This window comes from Ziziphus jujuba, chromosome 1 (genome assembly GCF_031755915.1).
Source record: "Ziziphus jujuba cultivar Dongzao chromosome 1, ASM3175591v1".
Classification (NCBI taxonomy): domain Eukaryota; kingdom Viridiplantae; phylum Streptophyta; class Magnoliopsida; order Rosales; family Rhamnaceae; genus Ziziphus; species Ziziphus jujuba.
The window spans coordinates 5,342,550-5,362,598 of record NC_083379.1 but is presented as its reverse complement, the minus strand read 5'-3'; the positions used below and the strand labels follow the sequence as shown (position 1 = coordinate 5,362,598).

At 32.7% G+C, this 20,049-nt stretch overlaps 2 protein-coding genes across 2 annotated transcripts; both read left to right on the top strand.

Annotated features, from left to right (window-relative positions):
- Positions 1–6,589: 6,589 nt before the first annotated feature.
- Positions 6,590–8,465, top strand: LOC125418257 (uncharacterized). The gene is made up of 3 exons (XM_060813907.1): positions 6,590–6,765; positions 6,861–6,969; positions 7,653–8,465. The coding sequence occupies exons 1-3, from the start codon at positions 6,757–6,759 to the stop codon at positions 8,141–8,143; spliced, it is 609 nt and encodes a 202-aa protein (XP_060669890.1). The 5' UTR covers positions 6,590–6,756; the 3' UTR covers positions 8,144–8,465.
- Positions 8,466–8,729: 264 nt separating this feature from the next.
- On the top strand, positions 8,730–11,827 carry LOC107412252 (nuclear pore complex protein NUP98B). The gene is made up of 10 exons (XM_060813393.1): positions 8,730–8,792; positions 8,855–8,987; positions 9,172–9,285; positions 9,368–9,430; positions 9,660–9,722; positions 9,929–9,991; positions 10,190–10,533; positions 10,651–10,723; positions 10,821–10,973; positions 11,105–11,827. Exons 1-9 carry the CDS (start codon positions 8,730–8,732, stop codon positions 10,880–10,882), a joined length of 978 nt encoding a protein of 325 aa, XP_060669376.1. The 3' UTR covers positions 10,883–10,973; positions 11,105–11,827.
- The last annotated feature ends 8,222 nt before the right edge of the window (positions 11,828–20,049 follow it).

Sequence of the window (20,049 nt, the reverse complement as noted above, 5' to 3'; positions counted from 1 at the left end):
TACTTACCACAACATTAGTTTAATGCTTGTGCTTGACAATCACATTTAAGACCAAAAGCAAATGAGGTTCTGCTAGTTAAAATGTAGACAGGTCTTCTTTTCTTTTCTCCCTTTTTTTTTTTTCCCCCCCCTTTTTTAACTGAGAATTCATTGAAACAAAAAAGAAATGCCATAACCAGCTTTGGTTTAAGAGGTTTTCTCATGTATACTTTCCTAGATTATACAATCAATAATGGAGCATGGCAACCAATTTGGTTCCACAGGTCCATTGACATATTGGATTGTCGTTCACTTACATACAATATCTATTAGCCTTCTTAGGGGCCCAAATAAAACTTAATTTTACAAAATTTGATATGTACAATGTTATGTCATTAAAAGAAATTTCAGAACCTAGTGAAGTGGGCTCTTGTCTTTCCTATTTAAAGCATTAATCACTGAGAAGGCATCTGTCTAAAATCACATTTGACCAACCATGCGTGTAAGCCACCTTCATGGCCTCCAATTCAACCACTTTAGGAATTGAAACTTTTGACTTGAAAGCATGAATATATAGAACGTTACCTTAATCATCACAAGCTACCACAGCCAAATGACTTCCGCATCTTCTTATTGCCACGTTCGAATTTAACTTTATGGTTCTTATGGGTGCGTATCTCCAGTTACGAGTGTTCAACTGGCTAGAGTCCTCTCACCCTTGTCTATCCTTCCCTTCTCTTTTTTGTGCTTCAATCAATTCTTGGAACCTGCTCCTTACCATTGGTGGTGAGAGGTTTATATTCATGGAATTTCCTTCATGGTACACTTTGTTTCTAAACCACCACAGATGTTCTAGGGTGATGATACTGAAGACAAAGAAAATTTTTTCTGTCTTCCTGATGGACTAGGAACACTCCTACTAGATTGGTTAGACAATTAAGAAAAAATAGAAGATTTCTACAACCCAACAAATCCCATTTGATCTTCCACGAGCTGACAAACCAGAGTCTCCTACTACTTCACATTGGAAGAACACATGGATTTCATTCTTGGCACACTAACACCTATGGATACACTCTTCACTGTTTACATGAACTCCTCTAGCCATAAGGTTCAAAAGCACATGAAGACCTAAATTAGCAAGTTTCCATAAATATTTCCACCAACTTTCTACCTTGTCTTCTCCTCCCTCTTCCAACTTATACATCGACTTCATACTATAGACTTCAAACTTGGTTTTTGTCCATATGAGTTTATCTACCTAGTCACTCATGGCTCAGAACATTTCCTTAATGCTTTTCACTGACTCTTGGTCAAAAAGAGAGATTAAGCCATCTTCGTCCTAAGCCCTATTGCTGAACTTCAGAAAACTGACCATACCCACAATATTATAGGAATGATTTCTTGGCTTTGGTAGAAAATTTGGTCTATTGGGAATCCAAGAATCTTCCTAGAAATTCATCTAGTCCCCTTTCCCTACTTTAAAGCATAATCATTTGGCTAACAAAGATCTAACTCTTAGAACATCATATCAAATCTAAGAACTACCACTTTTCTTTTTACACTTCATGAAAGAGGGAATGGGGAAAGCATTTAGCCTTAAGGGCCTGAGCCCAAAATTTGTTCTCTTTAGTTGAAAGAAACCATCTAAGCTTGGTTACCAAGGCTTTATTAAAACTCCAATCTTCTCACATCAGCTTTTAGGAAGGAGGAAATAGGACATTGAGTACACAGGGATAGAGGTGGCCACATGTTTAATGAGAATGATGCTTCTTGCTTAGGAAAGAAGCTTGGCTCTCCACCTTTGGAATTTTGCTTCCACTTTTCTTCTAAGATCCTAAAAAATCAACGACTTGTTTCTCTCCATGGAGGGAGGAAGTTCGAGATGCTTAGCCTTCTTATCAAGCTCTTTCATGCTGAAGCACCTTTTGATTTCAGATCAATATTTATCATAAGGGATATTTGCGCCATTAGTCTTTGAACTATATCATGGAATTTGATCCTATATATATATATATATATATACTTTTTTTGGCAAAATCGTCCTCTAACTCCCAAAATAGTGCGCGTTAGTCTCTTTTCTATTTTTTCATCCATTTTCTAACACAAGCATTCAAGCATTTTGTGAAATCCTCATGACCTTAAAAGGAAGAATAAGCATGTCTTTTTACACTTCCATTCCCCTTTCCCTCTCCTTTATGTATCTCAGTCCAAAGTTTCAATACATAGCAGAACCACTCTGAAACCCCAACCAAAAGCCCAAAAAAAAAAAAAAAAGAAAAAGAAAAGAAAAAGAAAAAGGGTATTCAAGTTTCATAGAAATCAAATCTGCAGGCTATCTTTTAGTTGCCCTGCTTATAGGCCTTTTTATTTCATGTCTAACAAAATTCTTCCATCGGGATAATTTTTTTTTTAAGTATCAAGAAGTCTGGCACCTTAATTATTATTATTATTTTTTTTAAAGGAGATTTCTGATGAGGCACAAACTTTTAATGCTAGATCACAAACACCCAGCCCCAACTTTAGCACCCTCCAAAGGTCATAATTAATGGTAGGGCTTTAATTCAGATTTTGTGACAACCCAGACCACCCGCATGCGATATTAACCTCTTTGGGCCTGGAAAATCCTCTTACAACCCAGCCTTCAAGGTTTTAAAAGGCCTTTAAATGGTTAGGGAAATCCTCTTCCAACCCCCCTACACCTGCTAGTCCCACTGGCCTGGGCCTCCCAGGCCCAATCGAGATATTGTCCGCTTTAGAAGCTAGGTGGTGAGCCCAATCCTACCTCTTAGGGTTTTGATTCCTCATAGGAAGGCCTCTCAAGGGAAAGGTATCCACATCCATTTATATGGAGTATTTCGTTCTCCTTTCCAACCGATGTGAGACTTCACAATCCTCCCATTTTGGGGCCCAGCGTCCTTGCTGGCACACCGATCTGGGTCCGGCTTTAATACTATCTGTGATAGCCCAGACCACCCGCATGCAATATTGTCCTCTTTGGACCTAGGGAATCCTCTTACAACCCAGCCATCAAAGTTTTAAAAGGCCTCTCAATGGTTAGGGGGAATCCTCTTCCAACACTTACACCTGCTAGTCCCACTGGTCCTCTTCCAACACTTACACCTGCCAGTCCCACTGGTCCGGGCCTCCCAAGCCCAACTGAGATATTGTCCGCTTTGGAAGCTAGGTGGTAAGCCTAATCCTACCCCTCACGGTTTTGCTTCCTCATAGGAAGGCCTCTCAAGGGAAATGTATCCACATCCACTTATATGGAGTGTTTCGTTTCCCTTTCCAACCAATGTGGGACTTCACATATTTAATAGTAACCTTTTTAGAAACCTATGAACTAAATAAATATTCCATCTTTCCAACCCACCAGAGATGCATTCAAGGAAGACCCAAGAAAAAAAAACCCAAAGTCTGGAAGTTGGTGAAACAATTCTAGCATTCCCTCAAAGATTCATAGCTAATAAAAAACATGCATGGTGGTGAAATTAAAATTTGCAGAGTGGTAGAGGTACATAAGGGGAAAAAAAAGGAAAGAGAAAATGGAGTGTGAAAAGACTGGCTTACCCTAAAATAGACGGAAAAATGATAAAAGAACTGATGGTGCAATGTTTTGTAAGTTGGGGGACGTTTTTATCCAAAATATATATATATATATATATATAGTTTAGAGACTAAATTGAAACTCATGATATAGTTTAGGAATCAATGCAAATATCCCTTTGCCATTTGTGTTAAAAGTTTGGGATCGCGATTTGCAATAGCATTTTGGAAAGTTGTCAAAAAGGCATAAGTTTATTTTATTTTATTTTACTTTATTCTATTTCTTATAACTAGAAGTGTTGTACGTTGTTATGGTATAGGAATTAATGATGGAAAAACTAAAAAAGTTGAAGGATTCAAAAATTGAATCACATGGGAGATATAAGTAAGGAAGTTAGGATTATGAGACAATGTTTGATTTTGGTTGTCTTGAATATCTAACAAATAATTCAAGTAAAAGTAGACAATTCAATTATGTATTTTATTTTTTGGTAACTTACAATTCAATTATGGATATAACTTGTCGGTTGTGGAAAAGAAATAAAAGTTGGTACTTGGGCTGTATGAATCTGATACCAATCCCACATCTAAGAAACAACTACCGTGAAGCTGCTTTGGCAATTCCCATTTGTGATTTTCAATGTAATATATGTTGCAGGCATGGTTTGTTTGCATGTCCAAGGTCCCCATCTCCATCTCTTTCTCTGTTTGCTCTTCCATGTAGACCCACATTCCATTGATCATCCCCTGCCTTGTATCGTAATTTATGTATGGAACCTATATGATCTTACATATCTATATGGAATTTACACATGATACCTATATAACTTGATAGGTTTTATAAGATGGAACTAAATAGTTCTAGAACTACTTCATTTTTACTTGCTTGATTGTGAGTTCAACTTTTAATAGTATGATCGCTTTCTTCCGAGCATCTTTACAATTGGATTTTCTTTTTTAAAATACGATATAACCTTCCAAAGTTCAACTGGTGAAACCATTCAATCATACTGGACTGATTCCGTCTATGTCCAATGAGCCTAACCTAACAATTTTAGGGCGAAGTCCATCTATTGCTCCTTATTTGGGACACCTAAGCACTCCTGTATCTATTAACTTACCAACCGGGCCTTCATTTGTTGTATACTAGAATTTGGTGTTGTTATTTGCTACTACCCCAACACCAAGTTTGGACTCTGCTAAAGCCTTTTGTCAATATACTTCTACAACCCTAACCAAAAGGGAAAGAAATAGAAAGCCTACTTCTACAACAATAGCTCTAATCTCTTCAAATTAATTCTGCTCTTTACTTTCGGGAACTCGGATTTTGATTTTTGGAATATTACCTTTGCGTTGTAGTTATGCACTTTAAACTGCACAAGCTTATTGCTAAAATGCTTACAGCCCAAGTTTTTGGCTTAGTTTGTCAACTAATATACCTTGGCACCTCACCTTACAGGTGTTAAAAAGTGGTCATCCGAAAACCAAACAATTATACAATATATGCATGATGTAATGCGTTTGGACTATTTAGCTACTATATTCACAAAAAACAACAACCTTAAATGCCCAGAGCAGTTGGAAAATAATTTGATTTTGTATCTTATTATATTTATTTTATTTCAAAAGGCAGCACTTGCTTATTTCTTCTTGCACCTTTTTTGTTTGTATTTTTTATTTTTTTGATAAGTTGCCAAGAAGTAGTTTTACAAATAAATGTGTTTCGTAATATATTCGATTTATTAATATTTATAGTTTTCTTTCAAATACCCATCCTTTTGGCTTCATTGGGGTAGCGTTGTTGTCACGGATTTTTTCTCCCTTGCCACGGTAATTATTTACACATTTCCAATTTTACCCTTTTACTTAAAGCCTCTTTCGAGTGAGCTAGCCTCTCTTCAAACTAGATATCTGATCTCCCCCTCATTCTCTCTCTAGCATGAATAGCTTTTTGATTTACAGAAAAAAAAAATTGTTTCAATTTCAACGAAGCCGATAGTTTTCCTAAAATAGCCTTGGAGTGCAGTGATCAAAATGCAAAGACTCACATAAACAACTTAAAAGAGAAAAACTAGAATTATTTTGTCATATATTCACAGCAATATAGATATTTAAATAGTTCATCAAATTTATTTATTAAAAAATATATATCAAAATATCATTGGTTGATATATTTATATAATTTTAATATAAAAAAATAAACTATTAAATGAATAAATAAATTAATAAAATGTTGTCATATAATTTGATAAATAAATTTTGTAAATATTTTGTAATTTTGGCATTATTGCACAACAATACCAAAAGCACAGAAATATGGAATGTTATTTCTTTCTCTTGTACTACCACAATGCCTTATTATAAAGTTTAGATTTTTGGATTAACTATACTTTTCGATTCTCTAATCTAATTCCAAACTTTTAAGTGAACGCCCCAAATTTAAATTTTTTCCATTGAATGTCTTAATTTCATTTTGATTTCTATTTAGGCCTTCATTTTACTTTTTTTTTTTAAATTAAGATTTTTAGTTTTAAATTTATTTCAATTTGCGTATTGTATATTAACCTTTATGATAGGAAAATTTATATAGTTATTAATATATTAAGTTGATAATATTTTTGGATTTATAATAAAACATTTATTTTGTATAAAACTTTTATTAGATTTTATCCATATTGACAGAAAAAAAAAAAACTACAATTGAGTATCTTAATTGAAAAAATTGAAAATGAAACCAAAATTGAAACCAAAATAAAAATAAAGGCATTTAAATGTAAAATTTAAAACTTAAAGCACTCAATTGAAATTAGGAGCAAACTAAACAACCTAAAAGGAAATTTTTCTTTTTTATTTTTTTATTAAAAAGGCTAGTTAACCCTGGTTGTTTTTTTATTTTATTTTATATTAACTTCAAATTTAAAAGGATTAAATTGGAAAGGAAATGGGAAAGCAATTACCGTGTCAAAAGAGAAAGTCAGTGGTAACAACGCTACCTTTCCCCCGGGGTGGGGGGAAAAAAGGCCACCTTGATTTACTATTGGGAGAGTAAAGGTATATTATTTGCTTTCTTCTTCTACTTCTTCTTCTTCTACTCTAAGCAATCCCAGAGAGAAACAAGGGTTTTTCATTCGGAGTCTCATTATATTTCTTTTTTGCTCTTAATAAAGTTTCTTCTTGTTGTTATCGTTTTGGAGGACTATTTTACGAAATACAGAGACTTTTCTAAGAATGGACAAGGTATAAAGCTATTAACGTCTTGTATCATTCTCATTCTTTGGTTTCTGGCTTTCATTTCGTTTATTGATTTAACTTCTTGGGTCTTTCTCAACCAGTTCTTTAATGGCTTCCCATATTTTGGGGATTCCTCTGGGTCTGGTCGCAGCGTGGAAAACACAGGGAATATCAACATTCCCAGCAACAACCCAACAGGGCAAATAACTGGTGTCAACTTTCAACTGGGTGGTTCTTTTTGATAATAATGATGAATTTTATGCCTTGTACATGACTGAAAACTTTGTTACTGACAAATGTGTGTTGTGCTTCTTTAACAACCTTGATTTCTTCTTGTTGAAGCAAGATGCTCGCTTGACAATATTTTGGTTTCTTTAATTAAAACCATTTCTTGAACTTTCAGTTTTCATACAGAAGTATGGTATAAGAATGTTTGTCGTCTGATTTTGACGTCAATGATCTTGTTGCTTTCTTTTTCTGTTTTCATAAGATTTGGTTACTGTAAGCAGTTTTATTTTTATTTTTTATTATATATATATATATATATGTGTGTGTGTGTGTGTGTGTAAAAATCTCTCTTGAAACCAACTGGGGGAACGGCAATACCTGTCCTTGAAACATAATCTTCCATTATTTGTAGACTCTAGTTAGTTCATTTTAAGAACTCATTTTAGCAAGTATAAATTCGTGCAACTTATGTCAATATGCAAAAACACCTATTTGGAACTTCTATTATCAAGCCGTTTGATTTCCTGTTATCTAGACGTTTCACCATTAAAACTTCTATTACCCAGTGTTTTTTTTTTTTTTTTTTGTTTCCTGTGGTCTAAATGTTTCACCATTAATTGATTCCTGTTTACTGTTCTTCATGTGTTCTCCTATTTGTTTCACAGGCTTGGCTTTATGTACCAGCCCTCCTTCAGCGTTTAATGTGTCAAAAATATTGCCAACTGCCAATGAGTCAGTGGTTTCCAACACTTCTAATGACTACAAGCCCACTGCACCAGCTTTTGGTACTACGACCACCTTTCAGATCGGCCCGACAATGAGTTCCAACGAGTCAGTTGTTTCCAACACTTCTAATGACACCAAGCCCACTGAACCAGCCTTTGGTACTACAACCAACTTTCAGATTGGCCCGACCATGAGTTCAACTCTTGGACAGGGACAGGGGTATACTTTATATGGTGCGTCCACACCATTCAACTCTTGTACTACTAGTATTCAAACACCTAGTCTTGTTTCTGCTCAACCCCCTTTTCAACATACTTCTGCAGCAGGTAGCACCGATCTCTTTGGAACTCTTCTCTTTTCTTTACTTTTGAGAACCCCCAGAGTTCCACATTTAGTAGATTTTGCATTACACTGTAATTATGCAGTTTGAAGTGCACATGGTTGCTTCTTAATAGGAATTTGGCAGTTATAACTCATGCTTTCTTTTTAGTCAATTTCCTTCATAAAAGGGATGTCGGGTACAATTGCATCATGTACATATATGCCTAAGTTCTTCAAAGTTTTTACAAGTGTTACTTGATGGTTTCATTTTTACATCTTGTTTCTCAGCGTCAGGATTTGCTTCTGGTTTGTCAAGCGTGTTTTCTTTTCGCCCTAGCACTGTTTCATCAACCAAATTGCCTACTGCCCATGAGTCAGTGGTTTCCACCACTTCTAATGGCACCAATTCAACACTAGGTGTGTCCACTGCTCCCCTCTTTGGTACTTCAACCACCCTTTTTAATGGCACCACTTCATCACTAGGTGTCTCCACTGCACCAGCACTCGGTACTATTCCATCCTTTGCTCCTTCAACAACTACTTCATCACCATTTGTGTCCAATGCGCCAGCCTTTTGTACTATTCCATCCTTTGGTACTTCAACAATCTTTCCGATTGGCTCGACCATGAGCCCAACATTTGGTGTGTCCGCACCATTCTCTGGGTTTGGAGCAGCTTGTCCCATGTCCATCAACATGCCATCCTTTAGTACTTCAACCACCTATCCAATTGGCTCGACCACGAGTTCACCATTTGGTGTGTCTGCACCATTCTCTGCGTTTGGGACAACTAGTCCCGTGCTGATCAACACGCCAACTAGGCCTTTATTTCCACCAGAATTTGGGACTACAACTTCCCCTGCTCCTCTTTTGGCACTACTCAATCCTTTTATCAATATACTCCAACAACAGCTAGCACCAATCTCTTTGCACCTCGATATACTCCTACAGCAGGTAGCGCCAATCTCTTTGTAACTTTGCTCTTTTATTTTCTTTACCTTTTATGGCGCAGAGTTCTAGTTTGGTAGATTTTCCATACATAAGAATTTATGCAGTTTGAGATTGTTTCTTAATAGGAATCTGACAGTTATATAACTTCGGCTTTTTGTTTTGACAATTTTCTTCCATACTTCATTAGTGGATGAAGGAGGGTTTGATTGTAATATTATTTCTATATCGGCTATGCCCGCATATGAGAATAAAAGCCACGAAGAATTAAGATGGGAGGACTACCAGCGGCAGGGGCATAAAGGTATATTTTATTAAACAGGAGGAAATGGTATATTTTTTCTGTATCTATCAATTAACCATCTTTTGGGCTTGGTTTGCTCCAGGAATTGGGACTTCAAGTACCCCAACACCTAGTTTTAACTTTGGTCAACATGCTTCTACAACAGGTATATTAGTAACGAGCAGCATTCACCTCCATATTAGTCAGTAAGTGAAAGCCATTGATGAGATGTAAATATATGTCTAGGCTTGCTGTTCAGAGTTATACAAGTTTTTCATGGAACAATTTTTGTTTGTTTGTTTGTTTTTTTATTTTATTTTATTTATTTTTTAAATCTTGTTACTCTGATCCTATTTCACAAAATTAACCATCTTTTGAGCCTTGGTTCGCTCCAGGAATTGGGACTTCAAGTACCTCAACACCTAGTTTTAAATTTGGTCAACTTGCTTCTACAACAGGTACATTTGTAATGAGTTGCATTCACCCATGTATGTCATAGGGAAAGCCAATAATGAGATGTAAATATATTTCTAGGCTATCTCTACGGGGTTGTACAAGTTTTTCATGGTACAATTTTTTTATTTTTTATTTTTTTTTTGAAATCTTGTTACTCTGCTCCTATTTCACAAAACTAAGCATCTTTTGGGGCCTTGGTTTGCTCCAGGAATTGGGACTTCAAGTACCCCAACACCTAGTTTTAGCTTTGTTCAACATGCTTCTACAACAGGTATATTTAAAATGAGTAGCGTTCATGTCTATATTGGTCAGTAATGGAAAGCCATTGATGAGATGAAAATATATGTCTAGGCTAGCTCTTCAGAGTTGTACAAGCTTTTCAAGGAACAATTTTGTTTTTTTAAGATCTTGTTATTTTGTTCCTATTTCACAAAACAGCGTTTACTGATTTCCTAATATTAAAATCCAGGAGCTCCCAATTTTGCTGGCCAGAATGGCCATGGTGCTTCAGTCTTTGGAGCTACAGCTGGTATTTCCAACGCTTCTTTAACATTTGGTCTACCGCCTTGCATTTCAACAAATACATGTTGCTTGCACTCCCCTGGGTCTTTCCCACCTGCCTCTGTCCATGCTTTTGGTCCTGGAGGAGCAACTCATGCACATGCCACAAATGAAGCTTGGAGACAAAGTTCTATCCCTTCTGCTCACTCAAACATTATTAGTATATCTGTGCCACTGGTGGGATATGGACAGAATTCGTTTCCGGGCATCATGTTGATACTCTATCCAGTGGTTTACAATGGCCAAACAACTGTAAGTGACATTTTCAAAGATAATGACATTAGTATGTCAGTATCAGCTTTTAGGTTCTAGTCTTTAAAATTTTTGATGGGGCATTTGACGTGTATTCGTTGCTTGTCATGTACGCAGGCTAGTTTTTCCGTACTTCCTTTGTCAGCATTTTCCTTTTCCATGGCAAACTGTTCTCATTCATTAGCAGCAGGTTAGATGATGATCAATTGTTTCCCTTCGTCTCTATTGTTTTCAATTTTTCTTTTTGTTTCAAATGCCAACTTTAATTTTCTTTGCTATATTGGCAGGGCCAAATGGCCAAGTGGTTGACTGCAAATTGATCTGGAACCAGAATCAGAACCAGTCCTAATATTTTGATAATTTCTTTCAACTTCCAAGACCGGTAAATACGACTTTGTGCACATGAATTCTTGTCAACATGTGCTCCCCCGAAGTTTCTGGTATTTTTATTTTAAGTTTTTATAGTTGTGATTATATAGTCTTTTTTTTTTTTTTTTTTTTTGCCTCCTCCTGATTATATGTTCTGTTGTTATCTGCATGGCTAAAATGGTGGCTGCTCCAATTTTTCAAGATATACACTTGTTTCTGTTTGCTTACAGCACATGGCCTTGTTACATAAATGGAGAACTGAGCCAGTCAAATTATGCGAACCATTGTCTATAACCATGATCAAATGTCATAAATAATTTTAAATTTGATACATTTTTTTCTTTAAACTTGGATGGGTAGCCTAACTATACTTAAAACCAATTATATACAACTAGAGCCTTTCTACTTTTTCTTTGATAGTTGAAAACAGAAAATCTGAAACATTGGCGTTTAGAAACGAATATTTCACAAACGGATCGAGAGAAGGAATAAGCATAACATGGAAAGTAGTTTCATTTTTGGTTTGAAAGAAAGCCTTTTTTTCTACAAAGTGCTGTTCATCTTTTCTTTTTTCCCCTTCTTTTTCTTAAGATATATAGAACCCAAATAATAGAGTAATGAATCCACTTCACACATTAATGGAGACGTCACATCACTTGTGGGAATGTTTGGAATTTTGTATTTGTTGGTAAAGCTAAGAGATTGGTAAAATAGTGCTGAAAGTTTAATAAGAAAAGGGGCAGTCCTATCCCAACCCTATTTCTAGAACAGAGGGCACAATGCAAGCATGTGGTCAGACGTCCCTTGAAAAAGCTACAAGACTAGACTCCTAATCGTTTTAAGGTTTGTCACATCAACAAAGTGGCAATAAACCAAGAAAATAAAAATGATTTGGGATAAAATTGTTTTCTAGTAGACGATATCAAGAATAATTAAGCTAGTCCCTTCTCTCTCTCTCTCTTTTTTTTTTTTTTTTTTTTTTTTTTTTTTTGCTATGAAAATAGTTTAGCTAGCCATGGTCATTTTACTTGTGTTTTCTCGTTAAGAGACAAATAAAGTGGCTCACACACCCCAAAAAAATAAAAAAATTATTGACGTAGCAATGTCATTCAAACAAGTTTCTGCTACTGCAAAATCATATAAACAGCATGTACGTATGTAAGAAGAAGAAGATTATAAAATTATAAAAAAAAAAAAAAAAAAACTGTTGATTTTAAGTTGATGAAAAAATTTGACAATTTTTTTCATTTTCATCTTGCGTTAGTGCTGATAGATCTGGTAGATGACTAATATCTCTCAGATTATAATAACTAACTTCTGAAATAGCAACATTTTAAATCTTCAGAGATAACGAATAGTTTTATGGACACTTTTTCTATTAATACTAGATGTGTATGCATGAAGAAGAAGGAAAAAAAAATGTATTTTTATTTTCTTTTTTTATATCTATATCTCAATGTAGAAATCGGAGTTATTTATAGAAGAGTTTGCATTTAGAAGGAATTAATGGTCGAACTTTTCTGCCATTCAACTTGTAGAGCAGCACAGTAAAGGACATGGAGCGGCACACAGAAGTTTCGTGTGGAAGGTCAAAGCAATTATTAAAGACATTCATCATTTAGGTGCAATGTTTAATTCGTGTATATAGTTTCAAAACCTGAAAAAAATATGGAAAGTTAAAAAAGACAAAATATGGAAAGCTGAAAGTACCACAATGGAATTAACTATTTGCTATATATTTCATAATAATAGAGGCATGAGATTGTTTAATTAGAAAAAGGGTCTATGTTGTTTAATTACTAATTATATCTTTGGATCTTTCTCTTTCTGGTCGTTCAAGTTGGCCAGTTTACAATACTTGATATCTTAGTTTCTTAACTATATTAATTTTCCTTCAGAAAAAAAAAAAGAAATTAAATAAAAATATTTGATGAAAATACTTTTATATTAAATAAAATCGATCCGATTATATGAAAGAAAACAAAAGAATAAAATTGTTTATCTCATTGACTAATTTACATACTTTTTCTCATGATTTTGATCATTTCGTTTGACTTCTAGTTCCACATTTCAATGCCTTTCTTTGCATGAATATTAAAACCATAATATGCGTTGGAATTATATAAACAAAACGATAGAACTAATCATATCAGTTGGACCTCATGTTTTATAGCCATTTTTTGAATGTAGACCTTTAAAATTTTTCAATCCATATTTCTTAAGTATGGTGTTGTATATCAATTCAACCATTAATCTCTAAGATTCAAGTGAAAAATTTTTCAAATATATATGGAGTTTATTTAATTATAGATTGTATAAAATTAAGAGTTTATAGTTTATTAATTAACATTTCATGAGAGGCCATATGTAATATATAAACTTAAAATTTATCCGAGTACTTCATGGATTTGTAATTTCAAGTTAGTATATTTTCAAAATTTTAAGAAAATGTAGCATTAACGTAGGGTCCGTCGTATAAAGATTTTTATAAGCCGATGGAGTATCTTTTTCCGGTTTTCTTTTTTTTTTTATTTTTTTTTAATTTTTTGTGGGAAACAAAAATAAAAAAAATAAAAATAAAAAGTTTGCCTGTCGCATTCACTTGTATCACTTGTCCTTTATTTCTTTCATTGTGTTTTTTTTTTTTCCTGCTTTCATGAGAGCTTGTATAATTTACCTATTGGGCATTGGGTTTAGTACTTAGTACTTGGTATAAAAGTGAAATTGGGAATAGACAATCTTTTTTCTCGAGAAAGAGGTCTACTTTTAAATAACTGATGCATTTGTAAATTTATAGAACTTTTTATAGGTATTTGTCTATTTTCTTTATAGATGAAATAAGTGTTGAGACCAGTGAAGAAAATATCGATATTGATGAAAATGTCAAAGATATAAATTTACAGAAATATCAATAGAAATGTCGATATCGATAAAATTATGAAAACTGTAAATTTTTAATTTAAAATGCAAATTTTGATATATGAGATAATTAATATAGTAAAATAATATAAAAATACAATAATAATAAAATAGTCCATAAATTATAAATTATTATAAGTGAATAAAATTATAATGTTACTTAGTACTAAAATATAAAATAATTTAACAAATAATACTAAACTATAAAAAAAATTTAAAATATAAGATTCCTAATATTTGATGATATTTACTATTATTATTTTTATTCTGATTTCATTTCAATTTTTTTTTTCTTTTGATGTACTACTCGATTAACATTTTAAAAATTCATAAACACTGAATTGAAAGAAATCAAAATAATAAACAATTTCTGCACTTTTATCCACTTTTTGCACTTTCATTAACAGACCCATCGTTAAGGTAAGGCCACCAAGACCATTGCCTTAGGATCCCAAATTAGTAGGGCCCCTAATTTTATAGTATATATATATATATATATATGTAAAACCAAGGCTTCCAATTAAAAGGTTTACAAATGATTATTATAAGTATTTTAAAATAAAAAAATAAAAGTAATAATATTTATGCGAGGTTTTTAATATTAATCTATTTTTGATCTTTTTTTAATAAGATTAGTATTTATATGGGTTGATGAAATAGATTTATAGATGGTAAATTGGTGGATTAATTTCAACAAGTCTTGAAAAAATAAAATTGCAATAAATACATTAATGGTTTGTCCAACCTAATTTGTTGGCAAATAATTGTTAGCTACATTTTTCAGTTTTTCCTTTAATAATTAAGAATATATATTTTCATTAAAAAAAAAACAAATTGGTATCTTTTTTATCTTTTTTTTTTTAAATGTAACATGATAAATACTTCTAAAAAAAAAAAAAAAGCCTTCATTATATTCAAAGGTTTTTTTTTTTTAAAAAAAAAATATTATATTCAAAATAAATTGAGAATTTAATGTATTGCATCATAGTTTTTTTTTTTCTCAACTTCTTCTGAAATAGAATTATAATTTTATTTTATATATTTTATAATATATTTAGTGTATAATTGTTTTTTAATAAATATTTTAGTATTAAACACTAAACAACATTGAGTATAAAATTATATATATATATATATATATAAAAATATAATAATTAAAAAAAAAAAGAAGCAAATTCCTATGTGGCCTTATCTTCCTTTCTTGCCAAGGGCCTCATATAAGTTTGAGCCGGCCCTGTTCATTAAACAATTTAACTATAAAAAAAAATTAATATATTTTTTAAACATTAAAAAATCAATAAAAAAATTTTCTTCCAGATCCTTCCTTTTCTTCTTTCCCTGCCTACCCTATCTCTTTCAGTCTTTCCCTTCCTACTATCCAGCCGGCTGATCTCTTTCAGTCTTTCCCTTCCGGCCTGGTCTTCCTCTTCTCTCTTTTCCTTTCCCTTCCCTTCCCTCTTTCTCTTCTATCTGGGCTCTAGCAGATCGTAGGAAGAAGCAGATTGCAAGTCTTCTTCTTCTTCTTGAGACAGAGGCCAGTCGATATTTCCATCTAAGATCTTCACCGACAACCGACTTTTCCTCTATGTTTCCATCGTTGTCCATCAAAAATTCAATACTCCCATCGATTTTCGATGATTCTGCAGACATTTGTCGACTCCGACAATATTTCTCCGGTATCCCTGACAGAAACTTTTTCTACCCCCCTATCGGTGTTGCTGGTGTCCGACACATGACATTGTCGTCGATATTTCCATTGTATCACTGATTTTTGCTTGACTGGTTGGGACAATTTGAATATCTCATTCTCTGCAGTATTTCAATTGATAGATATTGCATATTCTCTAAAATTTTTCTTTCCTTTTTCCATTTGTACCTAATCTTTACAAAATTCACCTATAATGAATTCTGGAAGAGTTATTATCGTCTCCAATTCTAGTGGTTCGTAAGCCGAAAATTTGCACCCGCAAAAATATATTAATAGTACAAATAAGTAACAACTAATCATTTACATAGTTAAATCTCAGAAACTATATTTACCACAACATTAATTAATTTGATGCTTGTGGTTGACAAATCACATTTAAGACAAAAAACAAATGAGGTTCTACCAGTTAAAATGTAGATAGATCAATATTTAATATAAGGGATATTTGCATGCTTAGTCTTTGAACTATAGCATGAGTTGCACTAGGCTACGATGCTAGATCCGTATCAAAGTTGACAATTTTTAAAAAAGGTGTCAGCTTTGTTATGTATAATTGTACATATATACATATATACAACAAAATTAATATTTTTAAAAAAATTAGCTTTGGTATTGGTCCGCATGCGGACGGACCGTGTTCGTAGTCTACTCATATATATAGATATATGTATATTTATATTTTTGGCAAAATCGTCCGCAACTCACAAAACAGTGCACCGTTTGTTTCTTTTCTACTTTTCCATCCATTATCTAACAAGAGCATCACCTGAAATCCTCATGATCTTAAAAGGGAAGGATAACCATGTATTTTCACACTTCCATTCCCCTTTCCCTCACCCTCGTATATCTCAATCCAAAGATCGAAACCATAGCGGAATCACTTTGAAATCCAAACCAAAAGCCAAAAAATAAAAATAATATTCGAGTTCCATAGAAATCAGAAGCTTGCTTTTCAAAATCAAATCCTGAGCCTATATTTTAGTTGCCCTGCTTATAGGCCTTTTTTTATTTCATTGTCTAACAAAATTCTTCCATCAATAAAGATTTTTTCTTTTTTTTTTAATATCAAGAACTCCGGCACCTTAATTATATATATATTTTTTTATAAAAGGAGATTTCTGATGAGGCACAAACCTTTAACTCCATATAACAGACACCCAACCCCAACTTTAGCACCCTCCAAAGGTTATAATTAATGGTCGGCTTCAATTCACATTTTAATAGCAACCTTTTGAGAAACCTATGAACTAAATAGACATATATTCCATCTTTCCAACCCACCAGAGACGCATGCAAGGAAAACCCAAGAGAAAAAACCCAAAATCTGGAAGTTGGTCAAACAATTTTAGCATTCCCTCAAAGCTTCAGAGCTAATAAAAGACATGCATGGTGGTGTAATTGAAATTTGCAGAGTGATAGAGGTACAAGAGGGGCAAGGTAAGGGAGGAGAAAATGGAGTATGAAAAGACTGGCTTACCCCTCATTTTAGGGTCATGGGTATTTCACATGCTTCTTCTATTGGAAAAAGGACGGAAAAATAGTAAAAGAATTGATGGTGCAATGTTTTGTAAGTTGGAGGACGTAATCATAAGGAAAAAAAAAAAAAAAAAAAGTGTTTAGAAACTATAGTGAAACTCGTGATATAGTTTTGGAACTAAAAACTATCCCTTTTAGTTTTGGAATTAATGATGGAAAAAATAAAAAGGTTGAAGGATTCGAAAATTGAATCACATGGGAGATATATATATATGTAAGGAAGTCAGTATTATGAGACAATGTTTGATACTTGGTTGTCTTGAATATCTAACAAATAATTCAAGTAAAAGTAGACAATTCAATTATATATTTTATTTTTTGGTAACTTACAATTCAATTACGGATATAACTTGTCGGTTGTGGAAAAGAAATAAATGTTGGTACTTTTCTTGGGCTCCATGAATTTGATATCAGTCTAACATCTAAGAAACAACTACCGTGAAGCTGCTTTGGCAATTCCCATTTGTGATTGTCAATGTACTATATACATTGCAGGCATGGCTTGTTTGTATGTCCAAGGTCCTCCTCTCTATCTCTTTCTCTGTTTGTTCTTCCATGTAGACCCACATGCCATTGATCATTCCCTGCCTTTTATCGTAATTTATATATGGGATTTATATGATCTCAGAAATTTATATGGGATTCACATATGATAAGTTTATTATATGATATGACAGATTTTATGAAAAGAAACTAAATAGTACTAAAACTATTTGATTTTTACTCGTTTGATTGTGAGGTCAACTTTTAATATTTCATAAGAGGGAACTAAATAGTTCTAGAACTACTTGATTTTTACTCGTTTGATTGTGAGTTCAACTTTTAATAGTATGATCTCTTCCTTCTGAGCATATTAACAACTGGATCTTCTTTTCTTGAAATATGATATGACCTTCCAAAGTTCAACTTATGAAACCATTCAACCATACTAGACTGATTCCGTCTATGTCTGATGAGCCTAACCTAATGGTTTTAGGGCGAATTCCATCTATTGCTCCTTATTTGGGACACCTAAGTACTCCTGTATCTATTAACTTACCAACCGGCCCTTCATTTGTTTTAGACTTGAATTTGGTGTTGCTATTTGCTACTACCCGAACACCTAGTTTTGACGCTGCTCAAGCCTTTGGTCAATATACTTCTACAACCCTAACCAAAATGGAAAGAAATAGAAAGCTAACTTCTACAACAAATAGCACTAATCTCTTCAAATTAATTCTGCTCCTTACTTTTGGGGACCTGGATTTCCATTTTTGGTATATTTACCTTTGCATTGTAGTTTTGCACTTTAAACTGCACATGCTGTTGATATTTATTGCTACAATGCTTATTGCCCAACTTTTTGGCTTAGTTTGTCAACTAATATACCTTGGCACCTCACCTTAGATGTGTCAAAGCGTTCATCGGAAAACCAAACAATTATACAATAAATGTCTCATGTAGTGTGTTTGGATTATTTAGCTACTATATTTACAAAAACAATAACCTTAAATGCCTAGAGCAGTTGGAAAAAAAATTTGATTTTATATCTTATTATATTTCAAGAGGCAGCACAGGCTTATTTCTTCTTGTACCTTTTGTATTTGTATTTTTAAATTTTATTTTATTTTATTTTATTTTGTGTGGATAAATTGCACCTGTTGTACTTGTTTCCAAGAAGTAGTTTTACAAATAAACGTGTTTCGTAATATATTCGATTTGTTAATACTTTTAGTTTTCTTTCAAATGCCCATCCTTTTGGCTTCATTGGGGTAGCGTTATTGTCACGCATTTTTTCTCCTTTTGCCACGGTAATTATTTACACATTTCCAATTTCACCCTTTTACTTGAAACCTCTTTTGACTTTTAAGTGAGCTGGCCTCTCTTAAAACGGGATATCTGATTTCCCCTTCATTCTCTCTCTAGCATGAATAACTTTTCGATTTACAGAAAAAAAAAAAAAAATGTTGTTTCAATTTCAACGAAGCCAATAGTTTTCCTAAAATAGCCTTGGAATGCAGTGATCAAAATGCAAAGAACCATATAAACAACTTAAAAGAGAAAAAAGATAGAGAAATTTTAATACTTAAAATGATTATGAAATTTATTTATTAAAAAATATATATTAAAATATTATTAATTAATATATTCATATAAAAAGTAAATTATTAAATAAATAACTTAATTAAAAAATTAATTAATTAAATATTACTGTATAATTTGATAAATAAATTTTGTAATTATTTTTGTAAATCTAGTATTATTGCACAACAATACCGAGGGCACGGAAATATGGAATGCTATTTCTTTCTCTTGCACTACCACATTGCTTTATTATAAAGTTTAGATTTTTTGGATTAAATATCCCTTGGGTTATCTAATTTAACTCTAAACTTTTAACTGAACGCCCCAAACTTAAATTTTTCCAATTTAATGTCTTAACTTTCAGTTTGGTTTCTACTTAGGCCTTCATTTTACTTTTTTTAAATTAAGATTTTTAATTTTTAATTTATTTCAATTTAGGTATTGTATATTTAACTTTTATGATAGGAAATTTTATATAATTATTAATATATTAAGTTAATAATATTTTTGGATTTATAATAAGACATTTATTTTGTACAAAACTTTCATTAGATTTTATCCATTTTGAGAAAGAAAAAAAAATAAAGTTGAGGCTCTTAGTTGAAAAAATTGAAAATGGAGACAAGATTGAACCCCAAAGAAAAAAAAAAAAAAGCATTTAAATAAAAAATTTAAAATCTAAAGTATTCAATTGAAATTGGAAGCAAATTAAAGAACCCAAAGGAAAGGTTTTTTTTTTTTTTTTTTATTTGAAAAAAGGTAGCCCAAAAGTATAGTTAGCCCTAGATGTTTTTCATTTTATTTTATTTTAACTTGAAAATTAGAAGGCTAAAATTGGAAAAGAAATGGGAAAACAATTACCGTGTCAAAAGGAGAATCAGTCTGTGTTATTACGCTACCTTTCAAACAAAAATAAAAAT